This window comes from Podarcis raffonei, chromosome 13, assembly GCF_027172205.1.
Source record: "Podarcis raffonei isolate rPodRaf1 chromosome 13, rPodRaf1.pri, whole genome shotgun sequence".
Classification (NCBI taxonomy): domain Eukaryota; kingdom Metazoa; phylum Chordata; class Lepidosauria; order Squamata; family Lacertidae; genus Podarcis; species Podarcis raffonei.
Genome location: NC_070614.1, coordinates 52546870 through 52572702, shown reverse-complemented (window position 1 = coordinate 52572702; position 25833 = coordinate 52546870). Strand labels below are relative to the sequence as shown.

At 49.0% G+C, this 25833-nt stretch overlaps 2 protein-coding genes and 1 long non-coding RNA gene across 4 annotated transcripts in view; 1 reads left to right on the top strand and 2 right to left on the bottom strand.

Moving 5' to 3' along the window:
* GABARAP (GABA type A receptor-associated protein) overlaps window positions 1-25833 on the bottom strand; it is a 107853-nt gene that overhangs the window by 38724 nt on the left and 43296 nt on the right. The window contains exon 1 of one of the 2 annotated variants that reach the window (XM_053362255.1): window positions 13951-13954. The exons of the other annotated variant lie outside the window; for it this stretch is intronic. The gene's annotated coding sequence lies outside the window, so the exon portion shown is untranslated. Of the gene's footprint in view, window positions 1-13950; window positions 13955-25833 lie in introns of those variants that run through there. 2 annotated transcript variants of the gene reach the window in all.
* On the bottom strand, window positions 1352-24109 carry ELP5 (elongator acetyltransferase complex subunit 5). Its single transcript, XM_053362234.1, has 8 exons — window positions 24001-24109; window positions 23154-23214; window positions 20344-20424; window positions 15279-15505; window positions 10746-10939; window positions 8987-9097; window positions 3857-3957; window positions 1352-2522 (listed from the first exon to the last, which is right to left on the bottom strand). The coding sequence occupies exons 1-8, from the start codon at window positions 24050-24052 to the stop codon at window positions 2414-2416; spliced, it is 936 nt and encodes a 311-aa protein (XP_053218209.1). The 5' UTR covers window positions 24053-24109; the 3' UTR covers window positions 1352-2413.
* Window positions 11229-12282, top strand: LOC128400187 (uncharacterized). Its single transcript, XR_008327316.1, has 2 exons — window positions 11229-11411; window positions 12115-12282. It is a non-coding gene; the product is annotated as an uncharacterized LOC128400187 (long non-coding RNA).

Genomic DNA, 25833 nt, shown 5'->3' with positions numbered 1-25833 from the left:
AGGCGCGAAGGGATTGCAGCCAGGGTGCCCCACTTGGGTCTTCTTGTGCTTGACAAATGTCTTTTTGCTTTTCTTTTTCAAATATAGGTTTGAAGACGGGGCTCGACTGGTCCGCCCCAAGTCCTCTGTCCTCGCCCAGGCTTCCCACTCCCCTCCTGCAACTTAACCATCTCCCTCAGCCTAATCCTCCTTTAAAGCCATCCAGATTGGTGGCCATCGCTGCTTCCAGTGGGAGGGAGTTCCGTAGTTTAACTCCGCGCTGTGTGAAGAAGTGATTTTTTTTTTCAAGCGGCAAACGCTGTGTCCAAAAAGGTGGTGGGCTTTTCACACACAACTCCTGGGGCAGCCCAGCTTAGAAGGTAGCAGGCATTGCAAAGGTGAAGAATTAGAATTAGAAGAATCCGACTACGGCACCAGAAAGGTTAAACGCCCCTGCACTGGATTGTCAAAAAAGGAAGCGGGGAAAACCTTTGAAGCGTAAGCAGGCAGCTTTCGGAAAGAAACCACACTTCTATGAAAGCAAGCGAGGCTGTCTGAACATAAGGAACTCCCTGCCACTAGAGATTCAGCCTCCGCCTTCAGTGCCAACTTTCAAATGCTTGCTGAAAACCAATTCTATTTCTCCAGGCCAAGGCAGGCAGTTTTAAGAATATATCCTTCCACAATGGTTAACTGACATTTGTTTTTAACTTTTCAAGGTTTTACTGGATGGCTTTATGTTTTTATTGCTGCAAACCACTTTGATATCTTGTATACAGCGGGTGTTGGGACGCAGGCGGCGCTGTGGGTTAAACCACAGAGCCTAGGGCTTGCCGATCATAAGGTCGGCGGTTCGAATCCCCGCGACGGGGTGAGCACCCGTTGCTCGGTCCCTGCTCCTGCCAACCTAGCAGTTCGAAAGCACGTCAAAGTGCAAGTAGATAAATAGGTACCGCTCCAGCGGGAAGGTAAACGGCATTTCTGTGCGCTGCTCTGGTTCGCCAGAAGTGGCTTAGTCCTGCTGGCCACATGACCCGGAAGCTGTACGCCGGCTCCCTCGGCCAGTAAAGCGAGATGAGCGTCACAACACCAGAGTCGGCCACGACTGGACCTAATGGTCAGGGGTCCCTTTACCTTTACTATACAGGGGTATACAAATAATTTTATAAAAAGGAATATCCAAAACATTTATAACGTAAGGCTGCCATACGCCCTTGATTTCCCAGAAATATCCAGGATTCGTCCGTCGGAAATAGCATCTGATTTCCGAAAATCGTTTTTAAAAGTCCGTGAAAACCTGGATGGAAGGCAACCCATGCCCCAAGTGTCAATTTTCTGGCGAATTTCCTATTATAAAGGAGCATAGCTTCAAAACTTTGACAACACGCTAGAACAGAATTTATTTTTAGTTGTAAAAACACAACAACACTGAATATTTGCCAAACAAACTATTGTGTGAAAAATAGTGAAATAGGTGTGATATGTCAATTTTCCCCTAAAAAATAAGAATAAATCACCAATCCACATTTGGTTTTAAAAATCTTCGTTTATCCTCAAAAAAACAACCCATGTTCTTTCCATAGAATAACTTCCTGTGTTAACCCCCTCCTCTTTGCGTACCCATAGCAGGATGGGGTCAGGATTGTGTCCATTTAGCATGTGAAAGAGATTGATTGTGGCAGCTCCTGCGGGAACATCCAGGACTTTTCGGGGGACTTCTGTGTCTCTTCCCCCTCCAGGGAAGATTCCTTCCTATTAGATGTGCGCATCTATTCCCAAGGCGAGGGATGATTTACCCTTCATAGGCATAGCTGTCAACTTACAGATTTGAAAATAAGGGACCAGCAGCCTCGAAAATAAGGGATCAGCAGCCAAAACAAGGGATTTTCAGGGCACAGGTATGTTCAGCTTCTGAGCCAAAGGCAGAAAGCCCAGCCAGCAGCCAAACGAAGCCTCAAGCGGTGGTTCCCACAGCGCAGCAACCCGGCAAAGGGGATGCAGCAAGGAAAACCACCGTCCCCTCTCCGCTGGGAAGCGCTGAGCAAAGGCGAGTCCCCAGGCAACACGGCCGATTTGATTGGCACAAGGCATGCAAGCTCCACCCCCCAGTCGTTCTTAGACTCCTTATTGGGTGAGCAACGCAGCCAAGCAACACAGCTGGAGCCTCCCTCCTCCCTGGCCGGCAGGGAGGGAGGGAGAGGAGCTGCTTCCTTTGAAACCCGGGAAATTTAAGGGACATCATCAATAAGGGACAGCAGCGGGACACGGCGCTGGGATAAGGGACTTTCCCGCCAAATAAGGGACGGTTGACAGCTATGTTCGTAGGTAGGTCCAAGGCGGATGTTCTAGTGGGGAGAAGCCAAGAGAAGCCATCCAAGATGGTGGCTTTCGATAAGGCACCAGAACGTTCCATTCGCAGCCGACTCCCCATTGCTCACACATCCAAGTCGTCGTCCGGGTCTTCTTCGTCTATGTCATCTGCAGCATCCGGCTCGTAATAGATCTTCCCCTGGCTGGTCGGCATCTGCAGCAGAGACGACTTCCTGCGACAGGGCGAGAAATGGGGGGTTAGAGGCAGGGTGGAAATGCCGGTCAGAGAACAGCCTTGCCCCCGGGTGGTTTTGGACTACAACTCCCATCAGCCCCTGCCAGTGCAAAATTTTAAAAATTACATAAAACATAAATCAGGACCATAGCTGTCAATCTTCCCCTTTTTTGCAGGAAATTCCCTTATTCCAGTGCCGTTTCCCGCTGCTTCCCGCTGCTATCCCAGATTGTTAGATATCCCGTAGACTGTCCCCAGGACAGGTGAGACTGCTGATCCCTTATTTTCAAGGCTGCTGATCCCTTATTTTCAAATCTGAAAGTTGACAGCTATGATCAGGACATGAACATCCAATCTCTCGTGCTGCCCAAATGTCCCTCTGAAAGACATCTGAAGGCAGCCCTGTTTAGGGAAGCTTTTAATGTTTGATGCATAACTGTATTTTAATATTTTGTTGGAAGCCGCCCAGAATGGCTGGGGAAGCCCAGCCAGATGGGTGGGGGATAAATAAATTATTATTATTATTATTAGGGAGTTGCAGCAATTTATTATTATTATTATTATTATTATTATTATTATTATTATTAGGGAGTTGCAGCCATGGGCATCCATTTGTTTTTTTTTAACAAAGAGTAAGGTCCCGCGGGTGGCGCTGTGGCATGGGTGGCGCTGTGGGTAAAAGCCTCAGCGCCTAGGGCTTGCCGATCAAAAGGTCGACGGTTCGAATCCCCGCGGCGGGGTGCGCTCCCGCTGCTCGGTCCCAGCGCCTGCCAACGTAGCAGTTCGAAAGCACCCCCGGGTGCAAGTAGATAAATAGGGACCGCTTATTGGCGGGAAGGTAAACGGCGTTCCGTGTGCTGCGCTGGCTCGCCAGATGCAGCTTTGTCACGCTGGCCAAGTGACCTGGAAGTGTCTCCGGACAGCGCTGCCCCCGGCCTCTTAAGTGAGATGGGCGCACAACCCCAGAGTCTGTCAAGACTGGCCCGTACGGGCAGGGGTACCTTTACCTTTACCTAAGGTCCCGTCTGCGCTGTTCCCACCCCACAAACTTCTGAGGGTGATTGAATAACCAAGGGGGCTCTTTCCCCCCCCCAAATCAGCACCCGAGAGGGACCGCAGGGTAGGAGGGGGCCTATCAGGCATCGAGACTCGAGTTCGAGTTCTGTAAGCTGTTTGCATTAAATACAGCCCAGATACATCCAGCAAACTCACAGAGTAAAATTCTATGCCTGGGTAGGCTTTTAAGGTTGTTAATTGGGCTGTGAAAGCAAGACAAAGACACTTGGCAAATATTGACAAAAATAAATCCACATCCGACCCCGACGGACTTACTTTTCGTCACTGAACTGGTACGGGAGAGGGACGGACTCCTTGGCCCGGCGCTCAGCCTCCGACAGGCGCAGGTTAAAGGTCAAGTTGGCGGCTGGGTCGCCCTGAGAAGGGAAGAAGCCCAGTCAATACCAGCGGGAGGGGGAGACCTGACAGCAAAGCGATGGGACAGCTGCTATAAATCTCAGTCTCAGAACAGGTGAAATGGGTACAAATTTAACGGGCATGAGGCAGGATCCGGGTGGGCCTGAAACCTTAGTGCCTTGCGAGCCAAGATGGAGTTCTTGTAATTAAATATACCAAGAAAAGAGCACACCCAGAACTCAGGCCAATATAAGTTTCAGCAGTGGGAATGGTCCCTTCTCGCAAATCAATAGTCAATTGTAACAAAAACTAATCCATTCAAAAGTATGTATTCCGATAAGGATTACAAACTCAAATAGAGATTTCAAACACATAAGGATACGTATAACACAATAATCCGTTACAGTATTAAAAATAAGAGTTTATTAGTAGAGATAAGTTCATGTTAGTCCACAGTCAGATTTGACATGAAGGTCTTAGTTTCAATCACTGAGCAGAAGTCAATTATGGATCAGAAACCAGAACAGGGCCCTGTTTTGATGTATTCACCTTCATCAGCTAATTTTTAAAGGGTCATGTAAATTTGAGGAATTCATATAAATATATCCTGCTATTTTCTACGTTTCTCAGAGATAACAACTACATGTGGGTAGATCAACGTGTATCTTGAGCTTTTCTGTTATCTCTGAGAAACGAAGAAAATAACAGGATATATTTATACGAATTCTTCAAACTTACACGACCTGTTAAGTTGTGGGCGAACATATCAGACGACACAGCGATTCTTCCAAAGCAGCTCTTTAATTGTAAGCTGGAACAGAACTAACTGAGGAGCTCAGTCAGCCGGCTTATATAGAGCTCCAGAACAATTGTAACTGTTGCAACTTTCTAAAACTATCCAATCACAGAACATCACTTTTCGATCCTTCATTTGCATACAAACTATCCAATCACTGAACGTCACTTTCGATCCTTGATTTGCATAACTATCTACAGTATCCCCCTGCTGGCCCAGGGTGAGAACATCAGTACATAACACGACCCTTTAAAAATTAGCTGATGAAGGTGAATATATGGAAACAGGGCCCTGTCCTGGCTTCTGATCCGTAATTGGATATACATATCCTTGAGTTTGAGTTTGTAATCTCTGAGTTTGTAATCTTTCCTGAATCTCCCAGTGCTCAGTTTCATTGGCCATTCACGTATTCTAGCGTTATGAGAGGAGAAAAGCTTTGCCTGAAGCCCCACTGAGTCACTGCCAATCAGTGTACACAATACTGAGCTACATAAAGGTCTGACCCAACTCAAGGCAGGTTCTGGAGTCCGAGCCCTGCATCTTGTTACTCCTTAAGGGCACTGGGTAGGATTTCTGATTTTCGAATTTTATTGTCATTCATGTTTTTATACAGTATTTTATGCTGTTTTTATAATTAAGTGTTTTAAATTTGTTGTTAGCCGCCCTGAGCCCGGTTTTTGAACCGGGAAGGGCAGGGTATAAATTTTTATTATTATTATTGTTGTTGTTGTTGTTGTTGTTGTTGTTGTTGTTGTTGTTATTACAGTGGTGCCCCGCAGACGAACGCCTCGCAAGACGAAAAACCCGCTAGACGAAAGGGTTTTCCGTTTTGGAGGCACTTCGCAAAACGAATTTCCCTATGGGCTTCCTTTGCAAGACGAAAGCCCATAGGGAAATCTCCGGGACAGCGGGGAAGCGCAGCGCGTCTTCCCCACTGTCCTCGGACCTCCTCCGAAGGCTGCCGGTGGGGCGGAGAGACCTTCTCCCCGCGCCAGCCTTCGGATGGCTGTCCTGAAGACTTGCGGTGGGAGGAGGGTTTTCCTTCCCACCGCCAACATTCAGAATGCTGTTCTGAATGTTGGCGGTGGGGAGGAAAAACCCTCCTCCCACCGCAAGCCCCGGGAACAGAGGAGAAGCGCTGCGCGCCTTCCCCTCTGTTCCCGTACCTGTCCTGAAGGCTTGCGGTGGGGAGAAAAGCCCTTCTCCGCACCGCCAGCCTGGCAAGCGGTCTCCATAGGAACGCATTAATTATAATAATAATAATAATAATAATTTATTATTTATACCCCGCCCATCTGGCTGGGCCTCCCCAGCCACTCTGGGCGGCTTCCATAAAAACCAAAAATACAGTAAAATATCACACGTTAAAAACTTCCCTGAACAGGGCTGCCTTAAGATGTCTTCTGAATGTCAGGTAGTTGTTTATCTCTTTGACATCTGCTGGAAGGGCATTCCACAGGGCGGGCGCCACTACCGAGAAGGCCCTCTGCCTGGTTCCCTGTAGCTTTGCTTCTCGCAATGAGGGAACCGCCAGAAGGCCCTCGGCGCTGGACCTCAGCGTCCGGGCAGAATGATGGGGGTGGAGACGCTCCTTCAGGTATACTGGACCGAGGCCGTTTAGGGCTTTAAAGGTCAGCACCAACACTTTGAATTGTGCTCGGAAACGTACTGGGAGCCAATGTAGGTCTTTCAAGACCGGTGTTATATGGTCTCGGCGGCCGCCCCCAGTCACCAGTCTAGCTGCTGCATTCTGGATTAATTGTAGTTTCCGAGTCACCTTCAAAGGTAGCCCCACGTAGAGCGCATTGCAGTAATCCAAGCGGGAGATAACCAGAGCATGCACCACTCTGGCGAGACAGTCCGCAGGCAGATAGGGTCTCAGCCTACGTACCAGATGGAGCTGGTAAACAGCTGCCCTGGACACAGATTTGACCTGTGCCTCCATGGACAGCTGTGAGTCCAAAATGACTCCCAGGCTGCGCACCTGGTCCTTCAGGGGCACAGTTACCCCATTCAGGACCAGGGAATCCTCCACACCTGCCCGCCTCCTGTCCCCCAAAAACAGTACTTCTGTCTTGTCAGGATTCAACCTCAATCTGTTAGCCGCCATCCATCCTCCAACCGCCTCCAGACACTCACACAGGACCTTCACCGCCCTCACTGGTTCTGATTTAAAAGAGAGGTAGAGCTGGGTATCATCCGCATACTGATGAACACCCAGCCCAAACCTCCTGATGATCTCTCCCAGCGGCTGCATGTAAATGTTGAAAAGCATGGGGGAGAGGACAGAACCCTGAGGCACCCCACAAGTGAGAGCCCAGGGGTCTGAACACTCATCCCCCACCACCACTTTCTGAACACGGCCCAGGAGGAAGGAGCGGAACCACTGTATGACAGTGCCCCCAGCTCCCAGCCCCTCAAGACGGTCCAGAAGGATGTTATGGTCGATGGTATCAAACGCCGCTGAGAGATCCAGCAGAACTAGGAAACAGCTCTCACCTTTGTCTCTAGCCCGCCGGAGATCATCAACCAGTGCGACCAAGGCAGTTTCAGTCCCATGATGAGGCCTGAATCCCGACTGGAAGGGATCCAAATGGTCCGCTTCTTCCAGGCGTGCCTGGAGTTGTTCGGCAACCGCTCGCTCAATCACCTTGCCCAAGAATGGAAGATTTGAGACTGGGCGATAGTTGGCCATCGTGGTTTTCAATGCATTCCTATGGGAAACCGTGCTTCGCAAGACGAAAAACTCGCAAGAAGAAAAAACTTGCGGAACGAATTAATTTCGTCTTGCGAGGCACCACTGTATTATTAGAGCTCCAGCAGCCAACGAGATTCCTGTCTCATTTGCTGCCACCCCCACCTTACTATTCCTCCACTTGCAGACTCCTTATAATAATAATAATTTATTATTTATACCCCGCCCATCTGGCTGAGTTTCCCCAGCCACTCTGGGCGGCTCCCAATTGAATGTTAAAAACAATACAGCATTAAATATTAAAAACGTTCCTAAAATATAAAAAACTTTACATCAGCAGCCCCAGGAAGCTTTGCAGCAGCGGGAGGGCTGTGCGCCCATGCCCCGCGCTCTTGGGCTGCTGAATGGGGGTCGGGGTGCTGCTCTGCCAGCAGCCTGCCCTTTCTCCTCAATCTTTGGAGCAGCGGGCAGGCTGTTCGCTGAGAGAGGGGAGGAAGAGGACGGAGAGGAGGGGGACCAAGAAGCTGGGTGAAGGGAGACCAGGTACCGTAGGTTGCCGTGAGTGGAGAGTCATGGTAGAGGGCAAAGGAGTGGGAGCAGGGAAGGGGAGAAATTGCAGGCGTCACCTGAGGAGTTTGGGTGAAAGGGATGGAGAGGAGGAGACTGGAAAAGGGGGCTTGCACGCGAAGATGGTATTTTATATGAAGACAGTGAAGAAATTGATGTCAGTGATTGTGAGCAACTGAGCTTCATCAATTCCGACCCTAGCAATGATGAGTTCTTGGGGTTCATAGAATCATAGAATCATAGATTGGATTAATCTGGCCTCTGTGGGCAGTTTATTTCCTGGGGTAAAATCCTAAAAAAAGCTTCAATCCCAGAAAAAGCTCAAGAATTTCAACCCTAAAAAACAAGTTCAATCCTAAAAAAAAAACGCAACAACAACACAACTTTGGGGTAAAATCCTAAAAAGATCAACAAATTCAACCCTAAAAAAAGGTGACTAATTTTGGTTGGCCCTCATGGGTCTTCACTTTATCAAATCCGGCCCTCTTTGAAAAAAGTTTGGACCCCACTGTCTTATTCTATATGTTAGGTGTGCATAGAACCATAGAATCATAGAGTTGGAAGAGACCACAAGGGCCATGGAGTCCAACCCCCTGCCAAGCAGGAAACACCATCAGAGCACTCCTGACATATGGTTGTCAAGCCTCTGCTTAAAGACCTCCAAAGAAGGAGACTCCACCACACTCCTTGGCAGCAAATTCCACTGTCAAACAGCTCTTACACAGAAGACTAGAAGAGTACTCAAACCTTAAAGTCTCTCTTCATTTGTTAATGACAGTGATGATGGTTCTTAATGCCACTGTTGACTGCTGTTTGCTTTACATGGCTGTAATATGATTCTGTTTATTATTATTAAATACGGTAGTTTATACAACATTTGATTCAGAATATTTTTTTCCTGTTTTCCTCCTCTAAACACTAGGTGTGTCTTATGGTCGGGTGCATCTTATGGAGTGAAAAATATGGTAAATAAGCAAGCAAGGTCACCTACCGTAGGCAAAGCTTTGCCATCTTCTGGACGGTCGCCTTCGGAAACGCCGTCCCGTGGCAGCTCGCCAAGGTGCTTCAGGAGGAAACCCGGAAGAAGAGTAAAGCGTTCTTTCTGGGAAGGAGCAAAAGAGGGGCAAGGGGTGTCAGGAGCAGGTCAGCAATAAATCACACCTAGTAAGGGAAGTTAACTCTTGGTGCAAGGAAACCGGGTCTTCTCAGGAGGCGGGATTTACGCCTTGTCAGGTGCGGGTGTGGTTGCTCGAGAGTAAACAGGCAAGACTCCAACCTGTCTTTTCCAGGCTTTATTCTTGGTGCAAGGAACGCGGGTGGCACTGTGGGTTAAACCACAGAGCCTAGGACTTGCTGATCAGAAGGTCGGCGGTTCGAATCCCTGTGACGGGGTGAGCTCCCGTTGCTCGGTCCCTGCTCCTGCCAACCTAGCAGTTCAAAAGCACAAAGTGCAAGTAGATAAATAGGCACCGCTCTGGCGGGAAGGTAAACGGTGTTTCCGTGCGCTGCTCTGGTTCGCCAGAAGCGGCTTAGTCCTGCTGGCCACATGACCCGGAAGCTGTGCGCCGGCTCCCTCGGCCAATAAAGCGAGATGAGCGCCACAACCCCAGAGTCAGTCACGACTGGACCTAATGGTCAGGGGTCCCTTTACCTTTACCTGTTCTTGGTACAAACTCTTTACAGTGCAGAGCGTCGTAAGTTCATGTCTGGCTCAATCGCTAGCAGAATCTGGGAGTGGCCGGTCTTTGTACCTCCCCCAGCATAAAAGTCACGTCACCCCCAGCCTTTTCCTTCCCTCCCTGCGCCGAAGCTTACTGCGCAGAATGGGCGCTGGCAGGGGCGTACTCCCCCCTCCCTAGCATCCCCTGGTCCCTGCACCTCTTCTTCACTGGAGGAGGGGCTTTCCTCCTCGCCGGAGGAGGAACTGCTTCGCAAGATTTTCAGAGGCTCCCTCTAACACAATTCCCCCCCGCTCTACGTGGGGCTGCCCTTGAAGCTGTCCCAGTAACTCCAGCGGGTGCAGAATGCCGCCGCGAGGCTCCTCACGGGGTCCCTGCCATGGGAGCATGTTCACCCAGTGCTTTTCCAGCTGCATTGGCTCCCGGTGGAGTACAGGGTCAGGTTTAAGGTGCTGGTTTTGACCTTTAAAGCCCTTCACGGCCGAGGACCCTTGTACCTACGGGACCGCCTCTCCTGGTATGCCCCGCGGAGGACCTTAAGGTCCATAAATAGCAACACCCTAGAAGTCCCGGGCCCTAAGGAAGTTAGATTAGCCTCAACCAGAAGCAGGGCCTTTTCAACACTGGCCCCGGCCTGGTGGAATGCTCTGTCTCATGAGACCAGGGCCCTGCAGGATCTGATTTCTTTCCGCAGGGCCTGTAAGACAGAGTTGTTCCACCTGGCCTTTGGCTTGGAATCAGTTTGATTCCCTCCCTCTCTTTCTTTTTCCTTTCTCCTCCTATGAAGAGATTGCTCCCTAATTGTTTTAATGTTGTATCTTCATCTTTTAAATTGTATTTTAATCAACTTGTTTTTATTATTGGTTGTTAGCCACCCTGAGAGCCGTCTTGGCTGGGGAGGGCGGAGTATAAATAATTTTTTTTTATTATTATTATTATTATTATTATTATTATTATTATTATTATTATATCTCTCGCCTCTCCACCGATGGCAGTTCCCTGACATGTCTGTTACGCCACCCACTCCACAGGCACATTCCCCCTCGTCGTCTGACCCCTGACCAGCCTCACCTTCCGCAGCACCTTGCCACCTTTCTTCCTGTGCAAGGTGACGGCGATTCGGGGAGCCTCGTCCCCCTGCGACACATTCCACGGCGCCGGCTCCAGAGCCACCACAACGCGAGCCAAGGCATGCAAAGTTTCTAGTTGTCCAAGATGGTGCAAGTCCCCATGGACGAGGGTCACCAGCCGGGCAATTTTCAGACCTGCAGGAGATCAGGAAATGTTGGGAAAGCCACGAGACCCGTCACGTCAGCACAACAGCCTTTTTCCCCTTGTTAATATATTTTCATTAAAGATTTCTGAGTTTACAAAAATACACGCTTTGTCTCTTTTATCAAGTTGTGTTTTCTACAAATCAGTTTCATTTGTTGCAAGACATTGGTGTTACATAAGAGTGTTAGGCAGGGGCCAGCAAACGTTTTCGGCAGGGGGCCGGTCCTCTGTCCCTCAGACCTTGTGGGGGGTCAGAATATATTTTGAAGGTGCTGGTGGTGAAGGGGTACAGTTAGGGTTACCCCAGAAAGCCCTAAAAACTGTTTGTGAATTCCCCCCCCCAGCCAGGCCTCAGCGTATGCATTTTAAAAACTGCATTTTCCTCTAAGACAAAAAGTACGAGCTAAGCAGTCCTCTCTGTAACAAAAACGCTGTAACAAACCTACAGCTGAGAAAAGTACCGTATTTTTCGCTCTATAGGACGCACTTTTTCCCCTTCAAAAATGAAGGGAAAATGTGTGTGCGTCCTATGGAGCGAAGACGCCATAGCCCTGCGACCCTCTCCCGGCTGGAGAGGTAAAGCGGGGCTATGGCAGGAGCCTCCATAGGCGCGCCTCACCTCTCCAGCCGGGAGAGCGCGCGCGGGGCTAAAGCAGCCCCCCGCGACCCTCTCCCCGGTGACGCGCGCCTATGGCAGGAGCCTCCATAGGCGCACCTCACCTCTCCAGCCGGGAGAGCGCGCACGGGGCTAAAGAAGCCCCCCGCGACCCTCTCCCGGCTGGAGAGGTGACGCGTGACTATGGCAGCAGCCTCTCTGCTGCGGCTTTCCACTGCTCCCTGACCTGCTCTTTGGGGCTGGTGGTGGGCTTCCCCCCGCCAGCCCCAAAGAGCAGGTCGAAAGGAACCTGAAGCCTGGAGAGCGAGAGGGGTCGGTGCGCACCGACCCCTCTCGCTCTCCAGGCTTCCAAGGTAGCCGCCTGAACGCACCTTAAACGCACCTTGTTTTAGAGCGGGAAAACAAGAGGGGGGAAATTCTCCCCCTCTCTGCGCAGCGCCTCCTGCCGCTTCACTGAAGGGGCTCTGGGCAGAGAGCGGAAGAATTTTTTTCCCTTGTTCTCCCCCCTCTAAAACAAGGTGCGTCCTATTGTGCGAAAAATACGGTAAGTCTTTCGCTTCCCATATCCAAGATAACCTTGTCCTGGCACATTGATTTGCAACATACTTCCGGGAACAGAGCTAGAGAACGAAAAGCAACATTTCTATGTAAGAATCTGTGAAGGGGGAGAGGAAAAAAAGGGGTTTGGGAAAAAGGATAAAACCTGCTTGTAAAATGTTTTCGGAGCGGCCTGTCTTTTGTGAACTGATTCACACAGGTGCCTCTGCCCCCCCCGGATGGCAGAATAAAACGCAATTTCTCTGGATTAACCCCTTGGTGTCGTTTGGCTCCTTTTGTCTCTGCTCGGGTGCAAGAATTATTCCTACCCATGGATTAAAAAGGCTACAGTGGGGGAAAGAACAAATTCCTATGCCCCACAAATAACCCAGAGATGCATTTTAAATAAAAGGACACATTTCTACTCATGTAAAAACACACTGATTCCTGTACTGCCTGTGGGCCGGATTTAGAAGGCAATTGGGCCGGATCCGGCCCCCAGGCCTTAGTTTGCCTACCCATGGGTTAAGAAGAAAAGAGGGGGAATTATGAGTAGGGTAGGGTCAGGTAGTTATGCTTCTTTTTGTTTATTTAGTGTATGTGTGGGGTTTTGTGTCAGCGTTACTTTTGTGGGTTCTCTTACTATTCGCTTGTTGTATTTCCTTGGGGGTGAGAGAGGTTGCGGGGTGGCCTAGGATGTGGTTGGTTGTCTCTGGTTGGCTGTAGTGAAATTTGTTTTTGTGTGAGAGGGGGGTCTTTGTGTCTGTGTATTTTTGAATCACGTTAGCCAGATTACAGTGGTACCCCGCTAGACGAATGCCCCGCTAAACGAAAAATGCGCAAGACGATATTTTTTCCTCTTCGCAAGACGAATTTTTCTATGGGGCTGTCTCACAAAACGAATTTTTTTCCCGTGGTCTCCCTTTTTTTTTGCCTTTTCTGAAAGGCGCTAAGCTGCTTATCTGTAAATTGCCGCTTATCCGCTAATCCACTAAAAGCCGCTAAGCCGCTTATCTGTCAAATACCGCTTATCAGCTGATCAGCTAATAAGCGGTGCTCCGCAAGACGAAAATCCCTGCAAGACGAAGGCACCCGCAGAACGGATTATTTTCGTCTTGCGGGGCACCACTGTAATTTGTATGATGTCAGTGGATTTTTGTTGTTGTCTTGTTGGGCTGTATATGTGATAAAGGGGAACCATACCAGGGTGAAGGCATCTTCTTCTGTTTGCCCCCGTGTCAGTTTCAGTTTATTCATAGCTGTCAACTTTTCCCTTTTCTTGCCAGGAATTTTACTCAGAATAAGGGAATTTCCCTTAAAAAAGGGGAAAGTTGCCAGCTATGGTTTCTTGGTTAGTTTTTTCTAATACTATTTGATACCATTGGTCCATGTTTACTCCTGACAGGTCTCTCCAGTGTCTGGCTGTCAGGGAACTGCCATCGGAGAAACAGGAGGTGAAAGGGCTCACAGAGGCTGAGAGAGACTTATCAGCTGAGGAGGGGACCAGCAGGGGGAGAGGAAGAGCTCCAAGGGAAAGTGAGTCGGAGGGAGGGCTCAGAGACACTTCCAGCGAAAATAGTGGGGAGGTTTCAGGACCTCCCATAGGGACACCCACTCCTCGCCGGAAACTGTCACGCCGAGAGTCCAGAAGACGCGTTTCCGTTAAGGAACTTTTATGCTGGAAGAAGTTCCGTAAACGCCCACTGTCCGATTCAACGAGCGACTGATGGAGCCATGCTTAAGGAGCTCCGTCACAGACAGAGGTTTGTGGACTTAGCCAAACTCTGAGGGACTAGGACTTTATGCACAAGCAGCTCATCATCCCATCACACTGGCTATGATGTTTCTGGCTGCTGAGAGTAGGTGGGTTACGAGCTCTTTATGATTTGAGTGGGCGTTATTATCGTGGGAGATGTTTAGCAGAGCGCAGCAGCCTTTTGACTCCCCTAAAGACCTCAGCGATCAGGCAGGGATATAAGGGAGCAGGCCAAGGTATCCTGGACCCAAAGTTGTTAAGGCCCTTGTAAATGCATATGAGAAAATTAACGTCAGAAGAGTCCTGCTGGATCAGGCCAATGGAATCTAGTCCAGCATCCTGTTCACACAGTGGCCAATCGGGTGCCCATTATGGAAAACCTGCAAGCAGGATTCGAACGCAGGAGCAGCCCTCTCCCCTCTTGTGGTTTCCAGCAATTGGAATTCAGGGGTGTTGACTGTGGAGGCAGAACACAGCCCCCTCCGCCATGAATTTGCTCAACCCTCTGTTAAAGCTACCCTAGGCTTCCTAGGGTATATAAGGGTGCTCTAAGGGACACGGGTGGTGCTGTGGGTTAAACCACAGAGCCTAGGGCTTGCCGATCAGAAGGTCGGCGGTTCAAATCCCCGCAACGGGGTGATCTCCCGTTGCTCAGTCCCTGCTCCTGCCAACCTAGCAGTTCAAAAGCATGTCAGAGTGCAAGTAGATAAATAGGTACCGCTCCAGCGGGAAGGTAAACGGCATTTCCGTGCGCTGCTCTGGTTTGCCAGAAGTGGCTTAGTCATGCTGGCCACATGACCCGGAAGCTGTACGCTGGCTCCCTCGGCCAATAAAGCGAGATGAGCGCCGCAACCCCAGAGTTGTCCACGACTGGATCTAATGGTCAGGGGTCCCTTTACCTTTACCTTTAGGCTTCCTTGATGCCAACAAAGGTCCGTATAGTTAAAGCTATGGTTTTCCCAGTCGTGATGTATGGAAGTGAGAGCTGGACCATCAAGAAGGCTGATCGCCGAAGAATGGATGCTTTTGAATTCTGGTGCTGGAGGAGACTCTTGAGAGTCCCATGGACTGCAAGAAGATCCAACCTCTCCATTCTGAAGGAAATCAGCCCTGAGTGCTCACTGGAAGGACAGATCCTGAAGCTGAGGCTCCAAGACTTTGGCCACCTCAGGAGAAGAGAAGACTCCCTGGAAAAGACCCTGATGCTGGGAAAGATGGAGGGCAGAAGGAGAAGGGGATGACAGAGGACGAGATGGTGGGACAGTGTTCTCGAAGCTACAAACATGAGTCTGACCAAACTGCGGGAGGCAGTGGAAGACAGGAGGGCCTGGCGTGCTCTGGTCCAGGGGGTCACGAAGAGGCGGACACGACAAAACGACTCAACAACAAGGCTTCCTTGAAAACATCCCCCCTCTCTCACCAGCAGCCTTTGCTCTCCTGGGCAGCTGCGGAAGGACCTGGCAGACGCCGGCAAACGGCAAACGGAGAAGGAGCCAGCTCAGCGAATCCAGCACGACCGTGACAGGCCCTGGAGACCCTGGAGTCAAGCGGCCCACCAATTCCGAGGCAGAGAAGTCTCCCAGGGTGAAGCCACGCGGCTCCCCAACCCAGCCCAGGGGATCCCGGAAGGCATCGTGGAACTGTATCCTTGAATAAAACAGGTAATAATAATAACAACAACAACAACAACAACAACAACAACAACTACCACCAATGGGCCAGATTAAGGCAGGACTATCTCTAGAGGAGAAAGAAAATCCTACTGGAAGCTGTTACATTATTGAAATCAGATAACGTGTGTGTGTGTGTTTAAACCAGTGTTTCCCAAACTCAGTTCTCCGGTTGTTTTTGGACTACAACTCCCATCATCCCTAGCTGGCAAGACCAGCGGTCAGGCATGATGGGAACCATAGGTGGGAACCCAAGTTTGGGAAACGCTGGTTCAAATCTATTTACCAAAGTTTCTAAGCATTCAAGAGAAAATACCTTTAACATTTTAATTTTTCTTTGGTCCTGCATTTCTAACGAGAGCATATACCTCTGTCTGTACGATCAATCTGTTTAATAATTAAATCTCTCATTTATTTAATGACAGTGGTACCTCAGGATGCGAACGGGATCCGTTCTGGAGCCCCGTTTGCATTCTGAAGCGAACACAACCTGCGATTGCACATCTGCGCATCATGATTCGCCGTTTCCGCGCATGCATGTGATGTCATTTTAACCGTCTGAGCATGTGCGAGCGGCGAAACCTGGAAGTAACATGTTCCGTTACTTCCGGGTTGCCACGGAGCGCAACATGAAAGCGCTCAACCTGAAGGAACTTCAACCCGAGGTATGACTGTATATATACAGTGGTGCCTCGCAAGACGAAATTAATTCGTTCCGCAAGTTTTTTCTTCTTGCGAGTTTTTCGTCTTGCGAAGCACCGTTTCCCATAGGAATGCATTGAAAATCAATCAATGCGTTCCTATGGAAACCGCCTTCAGACCAGGTCCGGGGACAGTCTGTCCCCCGACCTCTTCTGAAGGCTGGGCGGGGGGGACAAGGGCTTTTCTTCCCACCGCCAGCCTTCAGAAGGCTGTTCTGAAGGCTGGCGGTGGGAAGAAAAGCCCTTCTCCCCACCTCCCACCCCGCAAGCTCCGGGGACAGGAGGGCTTTCCTCCCGACTGCCAGCATTTTAAAAGCCCCGGGACAGCGGAGACTTCTCTGCTGTCCCGGGGCGATTTTAAAATGCTGCCGCCCGCCAGCATTTTAAGATCACACCGGGACAGCGGAGAAGTCTCAGCTGTCCTGGGAAGGCAGGCGGGGGGGAGCAAAGACTTTTGCCCCCCGCCGGCCTTCAGAAGAGGTCCAGGACCTCTTGTGAAGGCCGGCGGTGGGCGAAAGTCTTTGCTCCCGATGGCCAGCATTTTAAAAGCGGTCCGGGATAGTGGGAAAGCCCTGCTATCCCGGACCGCTTTTAAAATGCTGGCGGTGGGGAGCAAAGCCTTTCGGCCCCCGCCGGCCTTCCTGGACCTCTTCTGAAGGCCGGCGGGGGGCGAAAGGCTTTGCTCCCCACCGCCAGCATTTAAAAGAGGTCCCCGGAGATTTCCCTATGGGCTTTCTTCTTGCGAAGCAAGCCCATAGGGAAATTCGTCTTGCGGAACGACTCAAAAACGGAAAACTCTTTCGTCTTGCGAGTTTTTCGTTTTGCGAGGCGTTCGTCTTGCGAGGCACCACTGTATTTAATTAAGCTTACTAACTGCATACGTTACATAATATTATTTGACACTTTAATTTTCAATATGGAAATTTAATTCAGCGTGCGGCCCACGGGTCCTGTGTCGAAGTGCTCTGGCGGCCCACTTGGTATGGAAAGTCGGACCGCCCCATTCTAAGAGGAACGCAACACTTTTTTAAAAGCATGCAGTGGGTAAGATTAATTGGAATTAATCACGAAAGCATAAAGAATTTCTAATGCTGTTCACAACATACAATTACAATATAAAAATCGCAAAATGCATCATAAAAACAGTAACAAAAATAAACAAACCAAGAATCCCCCCCTCCCACAACACATTTAAAATCATCTGAAAATCATTCGGATGTCAATCATCCAAAGGCCTGGTTGAAAAATCTGGTATGGTTACCAGATTTTTTTCAATGAATCCGGGGAAACTTTTTTCCTTTTTCTTTTTAAGCTGAGTAGCAACAGGGAGTCAGTAGTGGAGATGGTGAGGCAAAAGACCCTGGGCCCAGGGTGCAAAGCCCTTCTTTTGCACCCTGTGAAACATAAATGCAAAGAGTTTTAAAAAAACTGGGCACTTTTAGCAAAGTATTGGAAGACACAAGAACTACCCACGCTGGAAGAATGGCAGACGAAGGTGATAGACTACATGGGACTGGCTGAGATGACTGGCAGAATCCGTGACCAAGGGAAAGAGACGGTGGAAGAAGATTGGAAGAAATACAAAGTTTATCTTAAGAACTGTTATAAAATTAATGAGTGCTAAAATGTCATGGGTAATGTAAAACAGAATTGCAGCGGTAAATGATTGGGTAAGAGAAGAAGGATTAAAGAAAGTGAATGTTAACTGAAATGAGGGGTTGCTGAAGAAAATTTTAAAATAGGGATGCAGAAAAGGGAGGCATGGGCAAGTCGGTGAAATAAGGTTTATGAAAAAGAGGTTATGAAATTATACATGTTTATATAGTTTGTTTGTCTATGTATTGTGAATTATAATGTGTTTAATTTATGTTGGAAAACCAATAAAAATTTATTAAAAAAAAAAACTGGGCAAAGGCCGGCCCTGACTCCCAAGCCTCCCCCGATCAGTCAAAACAAAGGGGGCAGGGGGCAGGAGATCTGTACCGCTGGACGTCCCCGGTTCCCCTTTAGCAGTAGCGGCAGCAGCAGCAGCAGCAGTGAGCAGCCCGGAGCTAGCCTAGTAGCGCAGCTGGCTCTGGCTGGCTTCAGGAGCTGATCGCGGTTGTGGCGTCCTCCATTTTTCCTTTCTGGAAGTCCCCATATGATATGTTCTGCTTCCAGAGAGGAAAAATGGGGGGCGCCATGGCAGCGAGCAGCGAGCAACTCCTGAAGCCAGCCTGAGCCAACTGCACTACCAGGCTGGGTCTAGGCTGCTGAGGCTGCCACTGCGACATTTCCCAGGGACAGATTTGCAAATCCAGGGACTGTCCCCAGGAACCGGGGATGTCTGGTAACCCTAGCCGAAAGGTGTATAATGGAGGCACCATTCCCTGGGCCTCCCTGGGGAGAACATCCCACAAATGGGGAGCCACTGCAGAAAAGGCCCCGTTCTCGAGTTGCAACCCTCTGGGCCTCTCAAGGAAGAGGCATATGAAGAAGAGTCTCTTGACGATGATCTCAGGGTCCTAGCAGTGACTCCACTGAGGACCTTGATGACCAGGCAGGTATATAAGGGAGGTATCCTGGACCCAAGTAGTCCCAGGCTTTGTGAATGTTACGAAAAAGGAGCAATGCAGCTGGGTGCTCCAGATGGCTGGAAAGCCAAACAGGATGTTGATGTTATGGGACTGTACCGTGGGAACCAGGGACAGTCTATTCTGTGCACTGAGCACCGGATGTTAGCTCAGAGTGGCACATGACCCTGTACTGGAAGTACATGGGTGGAGGTTATTCTCTCTCTGCAGTTGGTGATGAGAGAGTTCAGACACGATTTCTCTGTACTGCTGGAAAGACAGGAATAAAGGCATGTAAATATATTTCTGTCTGTCTCTTTCCCCTCCCTGGCAATGGGAGGGGGAGAAGTGGTGTGTTCTTCTCACGTTAGAGGAGGATCGCCGATTGAAGACCTCCCCTGGTCTTGCCGGGAGTCGCTGACAGGGAGGTCAACAGGGATTCAAGCCGGGCACCTGGAGGGTGGCCAATTCCTCTGACATTTATTGGCTTGAATCAACATCTGGTAGCAGAGGATGGTTACTGATCCATGGGAATCAGCATGAGAGGTGAGAGGTTGATGAATCGTTGCCATCCTCTGCACCTAAGGAGATAAAGAAAGCGTCTGCGTGCAGCAAGAAGCTGAACAGACAGCTGGACACCGAGAGGGGTGTTTTCCAGGCAACGGAGCCCCAAAAGGTATGCTGAATTTCGGGCTAAAAAGTGTGAACGCAGAAAGATTTATTCTCTGGTTCACGAGAGAGCTGCGTTTAAGAAAAACAGCTCTGAGAGCAAGGACTTGGATTCAGCATGGAACCCAAGAAGGGGGGAGGGTTACCCTATCCACCTCCCCTGACTAATGACAATTATTCATCTTGGTCTATAAAGATGAAGGCCCTGCTGCAGAATCAGAGGATCTTTGAGGTGATTGAGAACCCCATCCCTGCAGCACCAACAAGAGGTTGGGAGTCACAGAATCTGAAAGCCAGAACGGCTATAATTCTGTGTGTGTCAGATGACCAATTGGTGCATATTCAGGGTTTGGAATATGCGCGAGAAATTCATTCAAGAACCTTGAACATGGCCTGGGGTCCTAGGGGCAGCCAGTGGAAGCTTTTAAGCGCTGCAGTGATGTGCTGGCAACGGTCTGTCCCATCAACAGCCCAGCTGCGGCACTTTGCATGGGCTGGAGCCCTCCAGAACAGGTCCCAGGGTAGCTCCACATAGAGCAGGCATGTCCAACCAGTAGATCGCGATCTACCGGTAGATCCCCGGCTGATCCCCGAAGATCGCGAGACCCTTATCGATTGTGGGATTAAATAAAGTTTACCGAAAGTTAACAAATAAAAGCTGAAGAACTCTGGGCAATCCTACCCCGAGAAAGTTAGACGACTCTGGGCTCAACAATTCTGGGCAATCCACCCACCCCACGAACGCTCCTTTTCACGACAATGGGTATATCACTGCCAGTTTTTTTATACTGGGAGTAGATCACAGTCTCTTGGATGTGCCTTAATCGGGTCTGGAGGTTACCAGTGCATGAAACACATTGGCCAGGCTATCTCAGTGGCTTTCTCGCACTCACCGGGAAGTGACTTCGGCGCTGAATCCAGCCTTGAATTCTTCTTCCGGGACCTCAAAGCTGAAAATGTGAACGGATTCACCCCTAAAGGAGGAACGGAGGCGAGAGCTGATTATGCTTTCAGGGGAGGGAGGAAGGGGTCCCTTCACAGTCCAAAGCAGAAGAAAGCGGAGATTGAGGGCAAGAAGAAACATTTGGAAGAACTTCCTGACAGTAAGAGCTGTTTGACAGTGGAATTTGCTGCCAAGGAGTGTGGTGGAGTCTCCTTCTTTGGAGGTCTTTAAGCAGAGGCTTGACAACCATATGTCAGGAGTGCTCTGATGGTGTTTCCTGCTTGGCAGGGGGTTGGACTCGATGGCCCTTGTGGTCTCTTCCAACTCTAGGATTCTATGATTCTAAGATTGGGCTCCAGAGGGAGAACGTGGGCTGGTTCTAGACTGCTTTAGTGAGCCACACCTGTCTGAAAGGATCAGGGTGACAAATTGTGGTTATTGAGCATAGGAGGGGGGGTTGGAGGTGCAAATCTCGTTCAGAAAGTACTCACAACTTCTGGTTGAAAGAATGGCTACTTCTTGAGAACACTGACATTTTGGATTTGGAAGGTTTTAATAATGTTTTTGGGTGGCATGCATATTTGTGGTATGACAAGGTTAAAGCTCATAAAGCATTTAAGAATGATATTGTCAGAAAAGCACTGTTTAATGTCTGGATAAGATACAAAGATTTACTTGAGAACAAAACCCCAAGGTGGTTGTCACCAATGGAAGCAAAGGCTCAGAAAAAGCTCAATATGGAGGCCAAATAGCCAAAATATTGGGAAATTTTGGAACAGGATGGAGATAAATTGAAATTGCAGAGTTTTGAGAAACTAAAAGATAAAGTGCGAGACTGGCTTCATTACTATCAAATAAGGGAAGCTTATAATTTGGACAAAAAAACCAGCTTCCAGGTCGAGAAATCAAAATTGGAAACAGAATTGTTAGAGCCAAAAACAAAGATACTTTCAAGAATGTATAACTTACTGTTGAAATGGAATACCCAAGATGAAACAGTTAAATCTGCTATGATTAAATGGGCACAGGATGTTGGACATAACATTATGTTTGCTGACTGGGAACGGTTGTGGACCACTGGTATGAAATTTACGGCATGTAATGCCCTTAGAGAGAATATTATGAAAATGATATATAGATGGTACATGACACTAGTCAAGCTAGCAAAAATCTACCATTTGCCCGATAACAAATGTTGGAAATGTAAAGAGTCTGAAGGTACATTCTTTCACCTTTGGTGGACGTGCCCAAGGATAAAGGCTTTCTGGGAAATGATATACAATGAAATGAAAAAGGTATTTAAATATACCTTCTTGAAGAAACCAGAGGCCTTTCTTCTGGGCATAGTCGGCCAACAGGTGTTAAAGAAGGACAGAACTTTCTTTATGTATGCTACAACAGCAGCAAGAATACTCGTGGCAAAGTATTGGAAGACACAAGATTTACCCACTCTGGAAGAATGGCAGATGAAAGTGATGGACTATATGGAGATGGCGGAAATGACTGGCAGAATCCGTGACCAGGGAGAAGAGTTGGTGGAAGAAGATTGGAAGAAATTCAAAGACTACTTACAAAAATACTGTAAAATTAATGAATGTTAAAATGATGTTGGATTGGACCTAAGTGGACTTAGTAATAAAATCAGTAAGAATATGTAAAAATGGTTTAATAATTGGTTAAAGTTTAAAGATGTAAATTTGTTGAAAAATTGAGTTAAATGTTTTTTTTAAAAAAGGGGTAAGGATTTGCCGAATTAATGATGTGATTGGGAATACAAAAAAGGGAGGTGTGAGGAGGTCAAAGAAACAAGCTAATGAGAATTCTGAAAAATGTGAAAAATTGATTTGTTTTTTAATTATTTTTCTTTTTGTGTTGTTATGTGTTTTAGTCATTTATTGTTGTATTTTTTGTAATTCTTTTGTGTATGCTTTTCTTTCTGTTATGACTTTTCTGTTTTGTTTCTTAAAAATTTTAATAAATATCTTTTTTTAAAAAAAACAGAAAGTACTTACAACTTAAAGTTTTATGTCACTAATAAGGCCATAAAGGTAAAGGTAAAGGGACCCCTGACCATTAGGTCCAGTCGTGGCCGACTCTGGGGTTGCGGCGCTCATCTCGCTTTACTGGCCGAGGGAGCCGGCGTACGTCTTCCGGGTCATGTGGCCAGCATGACTAAGCCGCTTCTGGCGAACCAGAGCAGCACACAGAAACGCCGTCTACCTTCCCGCCGGAGCGGTATCTATTTATCTACTTGCACTTTGATGTGCTTTCGAACTGCTAGGTTGGCAGGAGCAGGGATCGAGCAATGGGAGCTCACCCCGTCGCGGGGATTCGATCCGCCAACCTTCTGATCGTCAAGTCCTAGGCTCTGTGGTTTAACCCACAGCGCCACCCGCGTCCCTAATAGAATGCCTATTTCAGGTTGGGTACCGATTGGCGATACACCCACAATATAACAGGAAATATTATTATTACTGAACATTTACAGGCTACTATTCCACAAAGCTACACTCAGCAGCACACATGCAGAAAATGTGTGCGTGTAACACACAGTGACTGAGTACCCTCCTGCACCTCATATTTCTGGCCACTCATAAGATTCCTCCTCTCTCCTGTACGTATATGATCTTTTGAGGATTTCCTTGTGGATCTGGAGAGAGGATGGTTGCAGCAGTCTTGCCCACCCACCCAAACCATCCTTGCCATGTGGTGGTGGGGAGTGGGCTAACTGCCCAAAGTCTAAAGGCGAATTTCACCCACCTTTGGGTCGACGCTTCCACGAAACTCTTCAGGAGGGTGCGGCCCTCGCTGGCGACGGAGTCTGCAGGAGGAAAACCCAGGATGAATGCAGAACAGATTGACCACCAGAAGTCTTTCAATATTAATAATACAGTGGTACCTCGGGTGAAGTACTTAATTCGTTCCGGAGGTCCGTTCTTAACCTGAAACTGTTCTTAACCTGAAGCACCACTTTAGCTAATGGGGCCTCCTGCTGCCGCCGCACCGCCGGAGCCCGATTTCTGTTCTCATCCTGAAGCAAAGTTCTTAACCTGAAGCACTATTTCTAGGTTAGCGGAGCCTGTAACCTGAAGCGTATGTAACCCGAGGTACCACTGTATATTATTTGTAACCCCACCCAAATCACTAGGTTGCCGCAGCCACTCTGTGCAGCTTCCAGCATATATAAAAACAAAATAAAAGTTGCCTCATACACCACCTTCCCCCTTCGCTCCCCTCCAGGAGTGCCCTCCTTCACCTGAATCCTCCCAGCCCACACTTCCCCCTTAATCCCTTGCCCCACACACCGTGCACCTCTCCCTTAGGTCGCTGCCCCACGTCCCCTCCACTTCCATAGGAGCTATGAAGAAAAGGGGGCAAGGGGAATCGCCAAGTCCCCCCCACCTCTAGGCCCCTGCTTCACCCCCACAGCAGCTGCGAACAAAGTGGGGCAAGAGACCCCCCTCCCCTAAACCTCACAGAATTGCAGGGGCCCCCAGGGGTCATCTAGTCCACCCCCGCTTGCAATGCTAAGGCATCCCTGAAAGGTGGGTCCCTGCCCCGCCCCATTCCAGTGGGGGGGGTCCTCCTTCTCCCCCCCCCACCTCACCTTGGATAAGGACGAGACCCTCGGCCCCTCCGGCCACCAGCTCCCCAAGCATCCCTCCCCTGCCTCCCCCGCCCCTCTGCGCCGGCGCCTTCTTCCCTCGCTCACGCCGCCCGGCGCGCTCCACTGACGTCACTGTACGGACAAGCGGGCCGCAGCACGAGAGAGCCGCCCGCGAAGGCCCTTTGTACGGAAAAGCGCCGCATGGGCGCCGCCATGTTGAGGGAGGCAATTAGGAGGCTGCCGGATTGGAGTGATTTGAGGGGGAATAATTCCCCTGCAAAACGGGAGACCCTCCCCAGATTTAAAATAGCTGCCGTGAACGCGGCTTGGAAACGCGAGGGGTCCTGTCTCTGTGTATGCAGAAAATATATATATATATTCTGCATACACATATTTTTGGACAGGCAGGAGTCAAGACGCCTTAAAAGGTCCTCATTTGTCTGGCTGGTGGGGGCTGACGAGAGTTGTAGTCTCAAACAGCTGGAGGGCGCCAGGCTCGCCTGCAGGTATCCTCGTTTGCTGAACGAGAGATGCTGTGCCTTTCGCAGCAGCAGCTGCACTTAAAAACGGTAAACCGCCTTGGCAGAAAGGCGGCAGTGTGAATGCAATGAATGAATGAACAATAAAGAAGCGGAACCTGTACAAGAGCACGGCACTAGCCTGGGGAAGATTCAACCTGTTGAATTTCTGCCTGCCCTTTGGTGCTTACACATCAGACAGGCTGTTATGTACTGAGTTGAATAGGATCCAAACTGCAGCAGTCTGATTGGTCCTAGAACAATAGGATCCAAAAGACAGCAGTCTGATTGGTCCTAGAACAATAGGATTCAGAATGCAGCAGTCTGATTGGTCCTAGAACAATGCAGCAGTATGATTGGTTGGCAGGAACTACCCAATCATGCTCCAGATAGAAGTGAATCCACAACCTGATTGGCTTACAGTAGAATTCCGGAATTAGCCAATCATGTGCAGCCCATTGTGTAAATAATGTATATAAAGCAGATACTTTGAGGGGACTTTCATTCATTCCTCCTCACCACTATGAGCTGAATAAAGAGCATGAAATCACTTGCGACTCTGAGTATATTTCAAAGGCACCGTTTATATTGTTTCGTCGGCGCCTTTGAAGCCCTCCCTTTTCCAAGATGCGTTTTTAAGTAATAATAAATTCCCAGGATTCCCTGGGGTGGAAGCCATGACTGTTTAAAATGGTATGACACGGTTTTAAACATACAGTGCAGACAGGACCTTACTCTTTGTAAAAAAAAAAAAAAAAGAATTCCTACGGCTGCAACTCCCTAATTATAATAATAATAATAATAATTTATTAGTTATACCCTGCCCATCTGGCTAGGTTTCCCCAGCCACTCTGGGCAGCTTCCAACCAAATATTAAAAACTACAGCATCAGACATTCAAAACTTCCCTAAACAGGGCTGCCTTCAGATGTCTTCTAAAAGTCAGATAGTTGACTATTTCCTTGACATCTGACGGGAGGGCGTTCCACAGGGCGGGCACCACCACTGAGAAGGCCCTCTGCCTGGTTCCCTGCAACCTCGCTTCTCGCAGGAAGGGAACCGCTAGAAGGCCCTCGGAGCTGGACCTCAATGTCCGGGCAGAAAGATGGGGGTGGAGACGCTCCTTCAGGTCTCCTGGGCCTTTGAGGCTGTTTAGGGCTTTAAAGGTCAGCACCAACACTTTGAATTGTGCTCGGAAATGTCCTGGGAGCCAATGAAGATCTTTCAGGACCGGTGTTATGTGGTCTCGGCCGCCGCTCCCAGTCACCAGTCTAGCTGCCACATTCTGGATTAATAAAGTGAGTCTTTTCGGCGCC